Here is a 17,026-nt window from a genome sequence, read left to right on the forward strand (position 1 = left end):
GGGAGAAAAAGCAGAGCAAGAGTAGGAAGAAAACATGAGAAGAAAATACTCTGTGCATACTTCTGTCTTGCTCAGTCTCCCTTCTAAAATATGTCCCATTTTAAATGTTTGGCCTGTTGAGAGGCACAGAGAGAGAGTTGAAAAAAGATGTTTGAAATCAAGTGTAATAGTTGTGCTTAGACACCAAGAAACTTAAGGTGTATGTTTGTTGACATTATATGGAGAGCTTGCACTTTCACAACCTTTTTTGTTGTCTGCATGTAGACCATGATGTAGAAAAAAAGCAAAAATAAACTAAAAACACACAACAAATTCATTTCAGTTCCATTAAAATAATTTCATTTTAGCTGTTTTTCTTGACATTAAAGTTGTAAAATGAATGTGTACAATTTTAAATAAATAAATAATGCTGTTGTTTAGCTGTATGTAGACCATTTTAAAATATAATAAAATAGAAAACAGGATTTTTATCGTAATAATATTGCGCATTGCTGTTTTACTGTATTTTTAAAAAATGCAGGCAGGCATATGACACTTCTTTTGTCTTACAGAACCAATGTTTTCATAAATTAAAAAGGGGTTTTAGAGACTGAATAGCAATAGCTCAGTTTTTAATCTCATATAATACTCATACAATCTGAAATCAGTATTACAGATCTATCTGTCAAGAAACTCTTTAAACAGGATAGTTCACCCAAAAATTTAAATTCTGTCATCATTTACTCAGCCTTGTTCCAAACATATGTGAATTTATTTCTTCTGCTGAACACACACACACACACACACACACAGAGAGAGATATTAGTAAGAGAATGTGGGTAACTAAACTGTTTTTGGTCATCACCGATGTCCATAGTGTGAGTGTGTGTGTGTGTAAGCATGTATGTATTTAATTGAAAAAATTTTCCACACTATGGAAATCTAAGGAGCAAGCAACTGTTTGGTTACCCACATTTTTACAACTATCTGCCTTTTTGTTCAAAAACTTGAGGGTGAGTAAATGATTAATTAACTATCCCTTTAAAAGGCATTACGGGCCTCAAACATTTTGTCAGTCCAAACACTTTACACTGACAGATGAGATAACAGACTGAGAAATGACTATAGTTTGTGAGAATGAGCAAATTAGAGTCTGAAGAGAAAGTTCCAGCCAGCCATAAGAAATGGTGTATGTAAAATAAATTCAAAAGTCTGCTTTTAGACAAGCACTTTCTGTGGAAAAATACCAGTAGGCTATACTAAATTGTTTATTTTTTTTTGGGGGGGGGGCATAGTGGCCCTTTAACATTCAACAGAAGAAGCATTTCACATCCCTCCTCCTTTTATTTTACATGTGGGAAAATGTGCAACACAAAACTCTCGGTCGCTCGATGCTGCTTTAATCACCAATCAAAATAATGGCCTGATCTCACCACAGTTTAATGTAAAACATCAGCAACTCTGTGAAGAACACGTCTCTTTTCTCTATTCATTATTAGGAAGGTGTTAGCACTAGCATGGGGTACTCGCTAATTGGCCACCAGATGGTCATTACGTGACATGTTGTGTGGAGGAGGTTTTGGAGGCTTGTTGCTGAGCACCTGGAGTGTTTTCTGATTGGACGTTTTCTTGACAAATGATTAATTCATGTCATGTCATTGGTCAGACCTCTGTAGCCACAAGGCACAAATTAAGGATGTAGTTTCGAAAATGCCCAGGTCACAGGCCACAAAGACTGGGCTCATTTATACAATGGGTCTTTAACAGTGTAAGAGGTCAGGCTATTCATTTGGTTCACCTTTTAGTAATTCAAAGTGTAAGTTAATGTAACATGTTTTGGTAAAGCTATAACGTCTGTTTATATTTAGAATATATATATATTTTGTCTGTATATATCCTACATTTAACATTGTCTTTTAATTCTTCAGTCAGAAGCTTTGTGAGGGCACGTCTCTTGCAATTATATATGCCCAGTTTATGATGTGGTGAGTCTGAGTGCAAATTTTTGGTTTCACTGTGTTTTACCTGGGGATAAACCCATATTATGTACTTCAAAGTTGCAAAACACTCGCAAATGTGCAGAGTGTGATGCTCCACTCTTCAGCCAAGCTGCCTGTGTAAAGTGGTTTGCTTAATTTACATCGGGTCATGTGCAGAGGTCATACTTGTGATTTTGCAGAAAGGCTTTGTTTGAGGTCACCAACAAACTTTCCAGATGTCATCAAACGTGCATAAGCAGAACCATGTCATTTTGTGACATTATGATATTAAAAATGGCAGATTGGTTTCCCAAGGGGGGTTTCCATGGGGAACTCACCATAATTTGGGGTTTTATTCACATTCATATTTGTTGATGGGGAGACATGTGGAATAAAAAATAAAATAAAATTTTAAGTTTTCTATTTCATTATATTTTAAAATGCAGTTTATTCCTGTGTTGGCAAAACTCAACAAAAAAAATCATTGTAATATGCTGATTTACTGCTCAAGAAACATTTATTATTATTATAAAATTTTTTCAGGATTCTTTGATGAAAGAAATCAAAAGATCCATATATACACACTTACAAACATCATGCATTAAAATTGTTAGATTCACAGCTAGCTGTCCATTATCCCTTTCAAATATCATGTAACAAATATCAAATATCAAAAAACTATTGATACACATCTAGCTGTGCCAGCATTATTCAAATGCATTATTATTAAAGCTGCTATAGCTTCTCTCCAAAGGTTAGCTGATGAGCCTTTGGATCCAGAACAGTGAACTCAGGTAGCCCTCATTGTCCTCATACACGGAGTTTTGTGTGCAGTAGAAGCTCAGTTTGTTTAACTCAGTGGAGCATACTAACCCCATATGGCCAGGTGCCCGATGAAACATATGGTGAGAATCTACCCCAGGCAGGAGATGGAGGATTCATGGAGTGCTCAATGACTCTCTTCTATATATCACTTAGGACCAGGGGTCATTTAAAAAAAGATTAAAAATCAGTCTGTCTTTTTTTTTTTTTTTTGGACTTCATCTGTCTCTTTATTCCTTGTGGCGTTTGTAATCTTGCTGAGTAACACCACAGTGTGGATGTCAGAGTAATAGTAATAATTCAGTGACATATTTCCTGAATTCAAACGGCTGTAAAAATATATTGAAATTGTGTGATCTTACAAATTACTGCATAAAAATATATAAGAATAGACTCCACTGATTCGTTTGAATTTTTATTCATTACAAGTACAGTCAATTTTTTTTTTTTTTTTATGTTAGGCTAAATGTGGAAACAGAGTGGAATGTACATACATTTTTGGAAATAACATTTGTTTTGGACCATGGATGGTAATCAAAGTAAACGGTGTTGAAACAAACATCTGAAAGTTCAAATCTACTTTTGTCCAAATATCATGGTCCAATTTCTTATACATGTGTACAAAAGAAAAAAATGCATTGTACTGTTTTTTATTGTATTTTGAATGAGGTAGAGATGTTATCATCCCTGTGAGCATGATAAAAGACATGCATACTGAGTTTCTGAAGAACCTTCACTTGGCATCATTTCAAAAGCATTAGCATGTATGTGGAAAAAAGCACCAATGACGTTTTAAAAACAAAAACAACCTGGTTTCATTTTGCAGTGATTTCATAGATCATACAACTATAAAAGAGCATGCAAACAGCAATAGCATTATATTCTCAAAGTTTCTCAACTTTGCACAGCAATGAAGCATCCATTTGTGCTTAACTGATGAATCATTTCATGAGCTGAGGTCAAAAAAACATAATGCCGTCACATTCCCTGGTGTATAGCAAGTATAATCTAAACCTGACATCCACTAATAAATCATTAATAAGATAACAATACCCAGGTGAGATCATGAAAAATATAAACATGTCATCATCTTGGCATTTGATGACTATCCACATAGTGACGAGACATTGCTTCTCTGATGGACAGAGTTTTTCACCTCTATTGTTGAGGTTATTGAATCATTCAGTGCAAATCTTATGGAGGCCATAGCTTGGAAGAGCTGGGCCTGAAATTCAGTCTCTGGCTTTGCTTTCTCCCGTAATTGCTTCTCCTTTGGAGTGAGTTCATTTCCTTCAGGTATCTAAATAAGTAAAATATATATATTTTTAATTATTATTATTTCTTTTTCTTTTTTACATTTACATATATGTATGCAGCAGATGATTTCATTCAAAGTACAGGTGAAAATTATAAAGTAGAACAACTGAGGTTATGATGAACCTAGCCCTGTACTATACTGCCATCGCATGGTATATAAGATGCATGTTTATTATTATTATTATAAAAAAAGAAGAAAAAAATATTTTGACGAGGTATTTTCGCATATCAAAAAAAAAAAACATACATACAAAAACATTACAATAAAAAAAGAGAGAAATTATGACGAAGAAAAATATTCTTACTTCAGCAGATAGTCTTTGCAGCCATATTTTCTCCTCGTCTGTGAACTCCATCGCAGAACTGAAACCAGTAAATAAATTTTCAATTAATTATAGCAAACTATTTTTACTGAAAGAAGTTAGACATTAGACATTGCTTTAAAGGTAAACTTTAATGTAGCCTATGTTTTGACACCTGTCTCAGTCTGTCGGGTTTATGAGCCTCCGTCTTAATCATATAACTACAGTGGCCCAAAAATTTTTTAATCGCTAAAAAGTCCACTTAATATCTGCATTAGACAGAAAAACACTGTATCAAATGCCATTTTAAAAGAAAGACAGCACAAGTAGGCTACATTTTTCAAGCAACCAAGGTCACCGTGCGCATAACTGAAAGCGAAATTAAACGATATAGCCAACTATCTTGTTTTTCTTTAAAATAGAAGCTAGTCATGCATATTGCTTCCTGACTTTATAGGTCGGCTTATGTAGGCTAATGTCCTGTCAGAAGGCGTCTCTTTCTATAGTTCTTATAGTTTCCCACACATATATACAAAATCCTTTTGACTTACCTTATAAGGGAAATCATCCTAAATTGAGTTTTCTTCGGCTAAAAGCAGCACCGATCTGCGTTTAAATGGTAGTTAAGAGCATTTCTGTTCAACAGAACTTTTTTATGAGTGAGCAGCAAACAAAAAAAAGTCTATTTGCGAGTAAACATCCTGCTGAAAAAACCTCAGCTGTCGAAATGCCCGACTGCAGGATACGATAGGAAAATAAATAAAAAAATAGATACTTTCACTATAGCGGTTAAAATGAACTATAATATGTTCCAAAATATTAAAACACTCAAGTCTTCATCTCGTTTACTACTGGCTCGTTTATCCGGTTAGACGAACGATCTGAGATCAGACAATTTCTCATAAATCGCCTGAACAACGAGCAAGTGAAAGTGAAAGTACAAGTACGTCTGCTCCTGTACAGGGGCGCCCCCAAGGGGTGGCCAGTATAAACTCTGGCCACCCCTGCGGCCACCCCTAGGATTATTTACAGTGGGTCCTATTAATTTAAATGCAGAATGTAAATTCACAATAGTTTAAGAAGTGAAAAAAAGTGCAGCACCTGCTGCAGCCACAGTTTTGCGTCTCTGAGCAACATTAAAGTGTTTCGTTCCTGAATGAATCAACCGTTTAAATGATTCGGTTCAATCGCAATGACTCACTTATTAACAGTGACTCGCTGCCACCTATTGGCGGTTTTAATTTCACATTTAATGGAACCTTTTCATTTTTTAAATAATTTCAAACATCAGTTTTCAATGTTTTATCTTTAAAATATCAAAACATTATTTATTCATTTGTAACTGCATGTTAAAGTATTCCATGTTCCACGGAGCTGCATTAAACAGTGTGTAAAAACATCTAAATGGCACTTCAGATGCAGCTTCTGTTTTATCTGCATTGCAAAGATCAATTTTGTTGATACTGATTGCAATTTTTCTTGGTAACAGCCCAAATGCAAGTATCTGACCTAAAATATGGTGCACACTTTTAGAAAGAATGGTGTAAAGGTAAAAAAAAAAAAAAATCAGGTGTCAGCACAATTACAAAAATAAGATATCAGCACAATAACAGCAAAATAGTGTAATTATCGTTATCGATAAAATCCTAGAACTCACAGAGATATAACTTTTTGTCTATATTGCAAACCCTTAATTTTTTTTTCTTTATTTTAATGTGCCACCCCCAAAATTTACTGTGGCCTCATTTGGCCACCCCTGTTAACATTTTCTGGGGGCGCCACTGCTCCTGCAGTGTGTTCTTCTCTGTAACACTGTTCATGCTGATTATAAATATAACAACAACTGCTTCGACCTCTGTTTGAAGACGTTATAGCAAAAGCGAGACATAAAAGAGTAGAAGATATACCGTTTTATTTCATCTCAAATCAGACAAGTTACCAGACATTATTTGTCATTTACCAATACACATATATTGACAGAAAAGTCCCTTTCCTATAACTTAGAATAATGACTGACAAATGAACAACCCTAGGATATTTTACAAAGTTTTTATTTTTAAACCAAAGTATTGTCAATTTATAAGGTCTAGAGACTTTCAGACAATTGAATGATTAGTTCTAAAATATTGTCACCGATTTAAAACTGGAGCCCCTCAACCAGACAGATCCAGCTGAGAAGTTCTGGATCATCTATGCAGAATAGCAGCACGCTGCTGCCCAGCGGTATTTGAGCATATGGCATATGAAGGAAGAGTTGGCAGGAGGTTTAGGGAGTTCAGAATTCCTCCTCTGCGTTCCGGGATCTTGAGGCCTTCAGCTCCTTGAGTCGCTCCATGCAGTCCGTCAGACTCCTCTCTCCGTGCACCTTGTTGTCACGAGTCCTAACGTTCACTGTGTCACTGCTTTTCTCCTTCTCACCCACCACTGTTATGCATCAATCGTAAAAGTTAGGATCCCCACAAATTCAAAACAACTACAATGTCTATGTGAACATATATGCTGCTGAAATTGTCAATTAAAATATCAGGGAAATTAATTCACATGCCATTTTAATACAAGCTACTGAGAAGCTGTCATGGTTTGCCTGTGCCATCTATGGTTTTATGTAACAAGACAATTTTGCAACACAGAAGCATGCAGTTTTCTTTGAATGCGCGAGACCACTCATTAGCCACCATATGTAAATAAACTAGAAAAAATAAGTGCGTTAAAACGATAAAACTACTTGCACTATAGCACATTCAAATGACAATATATGCACAAAAAATACACAAATAATTTACAGTAATAAACAGGAACAAACCATGATTTTTACACCTTTTTCTAATTTAAAGGTAAGGTAGGTGATTTTGGAGAGGCTAGCAAATATCGAAAGATTCCACCCTCCTGCGAATCACTCTCTAAAGCCACGCTTCTTACAAAACACATGAACGCGCACAGGCAAACCAGAGGCTAACCAGCAACACGATGAGAGACGGCGTTGGTAGAGGTAGACTTTCAACCAGCATAACAAAAAATGTTTTTGAACCAAATCACCTACCGTGCCTTTAAACATTATGCAGGATCACTCACCTAAAATGAAATTGTACTGAGCTAACTGTGCATTCCTGATCTTCTTGTTCAGGGTACAACCTGGGTCCAGATCCACATCAGTCATCAGCCCTCCCCTGTGGAACTCCTGTTGTACCTGAGATTGACAAGGGATTGTTTTTGATAACAATGACCTGGGAGTTTATGCTGGGATGAGAGCTAACAGCTACTACTGCGTGATAAATTGTGAGCAGAACGTACTCTCTGGGCATATTCATCACAAGTGGGTCCAACAGGAACCACCATCACCTGACGTGGGGACAGCCACAGTGGCCTGTGGGAAACAAAAGCAGGAGAATTTGGTACGCGCACATATGGTCTGTAACTAAACATGAGTCTCGTTCTTAGCCGTACCACTTTCCCCCATAGTTTTCAGTCAGGATGGCAATCATTCGTTCCACTGAGCCCAGGATGGCTCTATGGATGATCACGGGCCTCTTCTTGTCATCACCATCATGGCTGAAAGAGACAATGTTTGGGTTACAAAGTCAGCAACTTGCACTCTTGAAGATTTTGAAGTTAAGTTCAGGAGGGGTGTAGTAATTAGAGATGTTCCGATACCCTTTTTCTCTTCCCGATACCGATTCCGATACCTGGGCTCAGGGTATCGGCCGATACCGAGTACTGATCCGATACCTGGGTGTGTATCTGTATATACAGCTGTATATACTACTAGCCCTGTGTAAATTTCTAGAATTATTTTATGGTGTGCTCCAGACTTATCCCTTGATAAAACCTGAACAAATACATGGTTAACTACTGTATTTATTACAGTATTTTTATTATCTGACATGAATTTGACAGTAATATTATTTAATTTCTTAAGCGAAAAAGAACTTCAAATGCAGCCAAAAATCTAACACCGCAAACTAAAAAAGGTATTTTAGTATTTTAGTTTTACAATATTAGTGTATAAAAAACTGCAACAAATAAGTCTAGGAATATAAAAAATTCTATATTAATCAGATAATCTCTTTACAACAAAACAAGTAAAAAACAAGTAACCGTCTAGGCATAATTATTATTATTAATAGAGACGTATTATTACTACATAGAGACGTAGCTAAATCTACTGTAGGCTACAACAGTAGCTTAATATATTGTCAATTTACTCGCCATGAAGATCTTTGAGTGTCTGTGTTTATGATATGACAGTTTTCTCAAATGAAACATTAAATTCTCATGAAGTGACGGTTTATGCGTTCATGTCCTCATATAGTGACACACGGCAGAGGCCACAAAACAGCGAGCTCCCGTGCATCTGCGCCCGTCTCCCACAGAGATGTAGACTTTGCAGGAGTAATATTTAAATAGTATTTTGCAGTTTAATATTCACAGACACTAGTATATATATTCGGCTACAGTCTGGAGCCCTGCGCTTAGACTAACACGGAAGCGACTGAACGCAGCTGCGGGTAACGAATATACTCAAACTTACTACCGGTTCTACAGAGACGCTGGTATCATCACATTTTAAAATTTTCAGCACCGTCTTGGTAGTGAAGTGCCAGTACTTGTGGCATCCCTAGTCGCCGTTTTACTGTCTGGTTGGTCCAGTCTGAAATACTGCTAAACAGCGGACATACTGCTAACCACTGATCTGTAATATAGAAGCGGCTTCACTGTCTGTTGGCAGTTTAGAACGCGATGAGCGATCCAGTCATATATAGATCAGTGCTGCTAACGCGTTTTCATTTCTTCTTCGCTGCTCTAAACAGGGGTTGCTTGTGGCATTACAGCACAATGTCCTGTGTTTGCAATGCATTCTGAGCAGTGAAGAAGAATCGTGCAGCGGTTAGGCAAAGCTAGCGTTCATAACTAGGTCTTGAAAATGGTATCGGATCGGTATATGGGTTCATGTACTCGCCGATGCCGATGCCAGAATTTGTTGTGGTATCGGAGATATTTCCGATACTAGTATCGGAATCGGAACAACTCTAGTAGTAATCAAATATACCGTATTTTCCGGACTATAAGTCGCACTTTTTTTCATAGTTTGTCTGGTCCTGCGACTTATTTATCAAAATTAATTTGACATGAACCAAGAGAAATTAACTAAGAGAAATGAACCGAGAAAACATTACCGTCTCCAGCCGCCAGAGGGCGCTCTATGCTGCTCAGTGCTCCTGTAGTCTACACTGAAGACATAGAGCGCCCTCTCGCGGCTGTAGACGGTAATGTTTTCTCTTGGTTCTTGGTTCTAAATAAATGCGACTTACAGTCCAGTGCGACTTATATATGTTTTTTCCTCATCATGACGTATTTTTGGACTGATGCGAATTATACTCAGGTGCGACTTATAGTCCGAAAAATACGGTAACCACAAAATGTCACTGCTGTACAGGGAACAGAAACCAGGGCTCTGGATGTTCTCTTAATTCTATGTTTCCTTTATTGTTACATACAGACAAAGATGTAATGTCTTCTTGAGTAAACATACCTGACAAATGTGAGATTGAAGCGAATAGGCAACTGGAAGTCCAGCTGAATGGTGGCACATTGATGATACCTGCCGATGGCATCCTTTATCTGAATATCAATCTGAATCACAAAAACAGAAACATTAGTATAAAAGTCATTTCTTAAATGTTCATATTTCATATGATGCTTGCTTTATCTGTTTGTACCTTTGGTCCGTAGAAAGCTCCATCACCAGGATTCAGAACCCATTTCTCTCCGAAATCATTCAAGCTGTTCTCCAGTTGCTAAAACAATTAAAGAGGGCTTAACGAAGTCAAACTAGATAAGATATGCATGATTTGTCATACATTTTAAAAGAGATGTATTAAATACGAATACTGGATTAACAACTATGTATATTAAACACTAATAATTATAATAATAACACATTCTTACAAATTGATGAGATCACAAAATGACACCTCAAAATACACTAGCTGGTAGGATTTTTTTTAAGTTATTACTTTTATTCGGCAAGGATGCATTAAATTGATCAAATGTGACAGTAAATACATTTATAACATTACAATTTATTTTGATTTCAAATAAATGCTGTTCTATTGAACTTTCGATTTAATCAAAGGATCCTGAAAAAAAAATGTATTACCTTTTCCACAAAAATACTAAGTGGCACACTTGTTTTCTGATTTCTGAAGGACCATGTGACATTTAAGACATTAAAGTAATGGCTGCTGAAAATGTAACTTTGCCATGACCCCAAGCTTTTGAACGGTAGTTTATGCACAAGTTTCAAATTCTACCTTCTCAGCCTGGTCCCACACTTCAGGTTCTCCTAGGAACTTCTCTGGCCTCGTGGAAAGGTTCAATTTGAAGGTGAAGCCAAACACATTATACACTGTACGCAGGAAGTTCAGGCAACCCTTTATCTCAGACTCAATCTGTTAGGTAGGAAAATAAAACAAACAAATCATTAATAGGCTCTTGAACCAAACAGTTCTTTGACACACTGAAAAATGTAGGGCTCCCACATCTTTAAAAAAAAAAAAAAAAAGTTCCCATGGCTTTTCAGTGGTTTGTGATTACTAAATCAGGATTATTAAAATAATTATACAGAGATGACTAAAGAGCATAATCCAACAAATGTAATTCAAATTAGAAATGCCACTACTTTTTTTAAAGATTTAATTAATTTCAATTAAGCATGGGAACCCCAATTCATAAATATTTTATCATGTATTCCAAAGTAACATGCCTGGTCCATAGAGCAGAAGATGTGTGCATCATCTTGTTGGAAACGTCTGACTCTGGTCAGACCAGTAAGAGCTCCAGACAACTCGTTACGGTGCAAAACCCCAAAGTCAGCCAGACGCAGGGGCAGTTCCCTCCAAGAGCGCGGCCGGTGGTCAAACATCAGACTGACATATAAGGGAAAAATGATAGATAAGGAAAATTCTTGCAAACAATTATCTTCCACGCTTAACTTTCTGCATTTAGGGATACTGTCAATGCCTGTCATGATTAACAAACATTTCAAAAAAGTCTGCTGCTTAGGGAATACAGAAATATTTTGTACCAGTGTCCAGGGCAGTTCATGGGCTTAAGAGCAAAGATCTCCTTCTCCACCTCAAAGGAGAACATGTTTTCACTGTAGTGTTGCCAGTGTCCTGAGGTTTGCCATAGTTTGCTGTTGTAGATGTTCGGTGTGACCACTTCCTGGAATCCCCTCTTTCTGTATTCACTCTACACAATAAAATATAGCACAACACAACAAAAATGGTCTGTGAAAATACATAAATATTCAAGTGGTTGGGTCACAATCATTAATGGGGTCCTTGAAGTGGACCAACTTATCCATTACATGGTCTACTGAACCATGACATCCATAAAATGCAATTTAGCATATCCTAATAATAGACCTCTGCAAACAACTCTACAAACTCAACAAACTCACCCTAATAAACTCGATCAGCGTATTATAGATGTAGGCTCCTTTAGGCAGAAAGAAACAGCTACCGGGGCTCAGGTCGTGGAAGAAAAACAAGTCTTGTTCCTGGAAAGACAGTGAAGAGAAAGAGAAAGAGTGTGTAAAACAACAACATCAAACATGAGAGAAACAATAATTATACAGGTCAGGAATCCAATCAAGAATACAGGAGGATTCAAAGGAAAAGAACAAAAAGTTAAAACGAGCAAGAGAGAGAAAGAAATAGAACAAATGGCAGTTTATGCTCATGCTTTTGTTGTGACAAAATGTTCCCTGTGCACCCATTAGCATGCCCATGAACAGATGGTGCATTAAGGATACAGACATCTGCCTTCTTTATGGGCACCGTCCCCATTCTCTCCCCACCCAGCCCACCTATCAGACCTGTCGGCAGTCACTACAGATTCGAGAGGCGGCAGCTTGCTGCCGGAGTCATTAGCACACCAAGGTGTCCACATGTCCTCCATTGTGAGCAGTTTGTCCCCCAAATGTTCAGTGGAAAATGGCTTTTTTGTAGTAATTTGTACACTGCTGACTTCTTATAATTATTCACTTGCTGTAGTGCAGATGCGCATACGTGTTACTGCTGAATTTTGAGAGACAAACACACTACCATTCAGGAGGTGGGGGTCAGTACTCCCTAGGTTTTTTTTTTTTTTTTATAAATACATTTTATTTTATAATTACTTTTATTCAACAACAATGCGTTCAGCAAAAAGGAATCGCAAAGACATTTATGTTCCAAAATGTTTTGATCATGTATGAATGTAAACTTTCACGCATTTACACATACCCTTCCTAGTTTGCGATGATCCCTGTTCTTGGCTTCTTCCTGGAATTTCTCCCATTCTTTCAGCATCTTGGGATCAGGGAAAGAAATGCCGTAGATCCTTTGGAGGCTCTCCATGTCAGCTTTGCCCTCCCAGTACGTAGAAGAATTCTGTGACATACATAATATGCATAATTTGAGATTACACATCATGCTGTAGGAATAATAGGCCAAATGTATAGGTTAGGATAATTTAATATGTGGAAGGGAGTTTTAATTGAGAGTTAGAGTAAATTGTTGAAAGGTTAGGTTAAATTAGGAAAAGGCCCAAACTGTGCACCTTGTGGATCTTCAAGGCCTTGATCTTTCCTGTATGTCTTACATGAGGCCCTCTGCACAGATCGATAAGAGGTCCACACCTACAGAACCAGCAGCAAAATGTGTAAATAAATGATAAGGTATAAATATATTGTATATATACTACCACCGTTCAAAAGTTTGAGGTTGGTAAGATTTTTAAAATGTTTTTGAAAAAAGTCTCTTATGTGCAACAAAACAAAAAAGGGATAGTTTACCCTAAAACTCAGTATCACATGATCCTTCAGAAATGATTCTAGAGAAACATCTCTTATCAATGTTTTTTATTAACAAATGTCTTTGAGTTATGCTTTGATTCAGGATTCTTCTATCAATAGAAAACTCAAAAGAAGCAGAATTGCTTGCAAAAATGTAAAAGTATTTTCTAAAACTTTCAATCAATTTAATATGTCTTTGCTGAATTTTTTATTTTTTTTTTCAAACCGCAAACTTTTGAATGGCATTGTAAAGAGACTTTATTTTGAAAAAATATTTTCAAAAGCATGAAATTTAATAAATAATACAAAACACACACACTTTGAAGTGTATGTTTTGCAACCAATATCACACCTGTAAACTGTAGTTGTTGGGGTGGTAACCTTTTCATTTAGGATCCTGCACTTGAACTTGTTGTACTAGAAAAAAAACAGAAGCAGATTTTACTAGTCTGAACTTCAAGCCACTCGAGTGTTAAGGGTTTATTCATAGCATGAGCTCATATTTCTTGCTCTTAGAAAGGAAGCACATACCTTGAACATCTCCAACAGAGTTTCCTTCTTTACCTCCAGTCTCTCAAAGGGTTGCTTCTCTTTGATGATCTTCTTACACAAGTTCTCCAAACAGGGGAAATCATTACTCGATACACCTCTGAGAACCAGCGAGCGAGGAAGGGAGAGGAACGACAAAGCCAGGTACACAAAGGTGCACAAGTTTAGTTAAAAAGCTCTTCTAAATAAAAACTAGAGTGCAAAGAATTACCAAACATCTCACCAATTAAAGAAAATTTTGTCTACCAGAAGTCATCTTCTGTGACTATTTGGACCAAACAGAGCCACACTAACAAACAAGACAGGGCTTGATGGTGATATTATCAAAATGAATAACATTTGATTAAACTGGCTTTCAACAAGTAAACTACTGCATTTATTATATTCCTTTCTGCTTATCTAAAGCCACTGAACTGATTCTGTTCAAACAAAAGGTCGTGTAATTGCAAAAAGGAATGAAAAAACTCCTGAACAAAAAGACAAAAAGTTTTATTTCCTGTGGAGCTACTTAGCATAATTTCTAACCACAGATGAATTAATGTGACTTGCGTTAGCATGGATGATTTGTGAGAAGCATATTATAATTCAACACCTGAAGTCTTCTCAGGAATACTACTGTTCTGTTCATGAACACTCCGAATCATTCTATATAAAAAAAAAACAAACAAACAAAAAAAAACAGAATATGTTTGACTTACTCATTTTCAAGAAACATATCATAGTAAAAGCCATTCTCAATGGGTGGCCCGTAACAAAGGCATCCTCCATAAACTCGCTCCATGGCCTCTCCCATTATGTGGGCACTGGAGTGCCAATAAACCTTAAGAGAAAAAAATAAGGTTTCAAAACATGCAAATATGCACTCTTTCAATCATCTATGCAATAAAATAATTCATATTATAAATATTTTCTTTATGCTTACAAATGCACTACTTTGGTGACATTTCATTTGTGTTGGGGTCACTGCTATTGTGGACTGCAAACTTGAAGATAACTTTAAACTTACTGCTTGTGCCTCTTCGTCATCAAATTTGAGAAGGACTAGACTGCAGTCTTCCTCTAAGGGCCTGTCCAGATCCCATACCTCATTGTTCACTTTTGAGATCACAGTATTATCGGCAAGGCCTTGGCTGTTAATAAAACAAATTATAATGTCATACTCTACATTGTGAAGACAAGTTATTGCTTGACTTGGAAGCATAATGCAATCAAACACTTCATCAAGAAAGCACAATTTTTGTGTGTTGCAATGAAATGGAGAGGTTTAAGTTTAAGGATGACTTGTGTATAACAATTCAAACGTCATAAAGAAATATAAATTTTTTTTGCAATTTATCTCTGCTGTTCTAGCATGTTTTCTAGTCTAGCTTTCTAATAAACCTGACAGTTTACACTATATGTCTGTGACAAATTCCTTATGTTCCTCTATTGTAAGTTGCTTTGCATGATGAGGTCTGCTAAATGCACAAATGGAAATGTTGACAACTGTATCCAATGTCCCACCCCAAATTCACGCCACTAGCTGTGTCAATAAGTAAATATGAATATTCCAGATCGTTCAAACAAACAGAGCAATGTTTTGACTGCATAAAGCCTCAATGTTTATTACCTGCAATATTTATTTAAGTATAAAAATTGCATAAAGGACCTTGAAGGCAAGTATAAAAATCTTTCACAAGTGTCATTGGTCTGACCAGCTTAGCCACATCAGAGTTGGAAATGCATGCCTATTAAGTTTAATCACTAACCTGATGCCACAGGCGACCTGATACGGTGTGGTCTTCCAGGACTCCCCATCGACTACGGTTCCATCGGGCAGTGTGATCTTGATGGGCCTGCTGTCTTTTGCTCCTTTCTCAGCCAGCAGTGCATCATGTTCTGCCTTCAGCTTGTTATAAACGGACAGACGTTCCTCGATGTACTGTGGTAGAGGTTTCAACTACGGAGAAGAAAGAGACAAAACTCATATTATTATCACATTCCCACTGTCTATTGTTTCAAGGTTCCTACACAAGTAAACGTATTATGAATAATAAACCATAGCACAATTTAGCATTACAGGAGATTCTTTAAAGACAGATACATTCTTTAAAATTATGAATCAAGCCAAGTCCATCCTCCTCTGGCAAGAAGTATATTCAAATCAATGCACACATGCCAAATATTTTCTAGTTACATAATGTGCACAATACTAGACGCATGTTTAATAATGCACTTATTAGATCCTACAGAGAATGGCATCTTTGAAGAACATTGTGCAAGTGTTGCAATACAGAGCAATACTCAACACAACACAACAAGAGTAATAAAAGCACCAACCTCAGCCCTGCCACCTGCATCTCCACCAGCAGTCTTGTTTTTCTTCTTTCCTCCATCTTTGGCATTCTGAAAGAAAGGGTGCGACGTCCATCGGTTATTACTTTCAACAGTCAATTAGTTGTTCATGTCAACAAAGAAAATAGTTCAAACATGTCACTCCACCCATAGTAGGTGATACAGAAACAAAACTTGACTGCAAAGCTATAAATAAACAAAGCATATATTGAATATATATATTGCTCAGCAGACAGACAAGTAACAAGAGGCAACTTTTCGAAAACTATAAAAATAAGGCATTCAGCGTTTTGACAGCAACATGCCGTGACTGTCTCAAAGGACTTCACTGGCTAACTTAGTCAGCTAACTGCACGGACATCTGATACCTTCTTCTCGTCCATTTTCAGATCCTTCATTTGTTCGGTCACGCTCACATCCACCATAATTATACTAAAATATCACGAGCAAATAACACGATCCAACAATTTACAGATCTGTAGAGTCTTTATTCAGGAGACCAGCAGACACGTTTCCCGGATATTTCATGGAATCCAATACTGCTGATGCAACAATATGATGTTTTTCGGATGTTATGCGTGATTGGTGCTTCACTGTGATTGACGTGAGTATAAACCAATCAGCATGCAGAACATTTATTTTCTGGCGCAGTAAGATGATGCAAGGCGAACGACAGCCTATAAAAGGTTAATTTCATTGATATGAATAGGCTTGTTTGAGATGAGCAAAATCTGCGCAGAATCGATCACCGGTGATCAGCGCGAGATGCATGCCGGTTAGAAATGTGTCCGAGTGCGGTCCGCCTTGCTCTGATGTCATGCTGACGTATGTCAAAAATCTCTCGCGAGCGCAAGGCGCACCTGTCGGATTCTGCAGTCGCGCGCAGTTGCTCTCCACCGACTGCG

General features: G+C 37.0%; 1 protein-coding gene and 1 long non-coding RNA gene across 2 annotated transcripts; both read right to left on the reverse strand.

Annotated features, from left to right (window-relative positions):
• Positions 1–3,182: 3,182 nt before the first annotated feature.
• LOC132139454 (uncharacterized) lies at positions 3,183–5,341 on the reverse strand. The gene is made up of 3 exons (XR_009433632.1): positions 4,951–5,341; positions 4,403–4,460; positions 3,183–4,080 (listed from the first exon to the last, which is right to left on the reverse strand). It is a non-coding gene; the product is annotated as an uncharacterized LOC132139454 (long non-coding RNA).
• Positions 5,342–6,296: 955 nt separating this feature from the next.
• tars1 (threonyl-tRNA synthetase 1) lies at positions 6,297–16,667 on the reverse strand. The gene is made up of 19 exons (XM_059547812.1): positions 16,490–16,667; positions 16,107–16,172; positions 15,536–15,726; positions 14,794–14,917; positions 14,486–14,607; positions 13,770–13,887; positions 13,591–13,655; positions 13,004–13,082; positions 12,688–12,834; positions 11,862–11,960; positions 11,484–11,650; positions 11,163–11,325; positions 10,711–10,848; positions 10,117–10,194; positions 9,930–10,030; positions 7,844–7,948; positions 7,691–7,763; positions 7,472–7,586; positions 6,297–6,823 (listed from the first exon to the last, which is right to left on the reverse strand). Exons 1-19 carry the CDS (start codon positions 16,544–16,546, stop codon positions 6,675–6,677), a joined length of 2,157 nt encoding a protein of 718 aa, XP_059403795.1. The 5' UTR covers positions 16,547–16,667; the 3' UTR covers positions 6,297–6,674.
• Positions 16,668–17,026: the final 359 nt, after the last annotated feature.

This window comes from Carassius carassius, chromosome 4 (genome assembly GCF_963082965.1).
Source record: "Carassius carassius chromosome 4, fCarCar2.1, whole genome shotgun sequence".
Lineage (NCBI taxonomy): Eukaryota > Metazoa > Chordata > Actinopteri > Cypriniformes > Cyprinidae > Carassius > Carassius carassius.

What these genes read in the sequence shown, in the direction of transcription:
- tars1 (XM_059547812.1), bottom strand. Translation starts at nt 16,546, where the DNA reads ATGGTGGATGTGAGCGTGACCGAACAAATGAAGGATCTGAAAATGGAC. An exon ending in AGGCCTTGAAGATCCACAAG is followed by an intron (nt 12,835 to 13,003) that starts GTGCACAGTTTG and finishes TGTATGTCACAG; the next exon opens with AATTCTTCTACGTACTGGGA. An exon ending in TCAGTACAATTTCATTTTAG is followed by an intron (nt 6,824 to 7,471) that starts GTGAGTGATCCT and finishes GATGCATAACAG; the next exon opens with TGGTGGGTGAGAAGGAGAAA.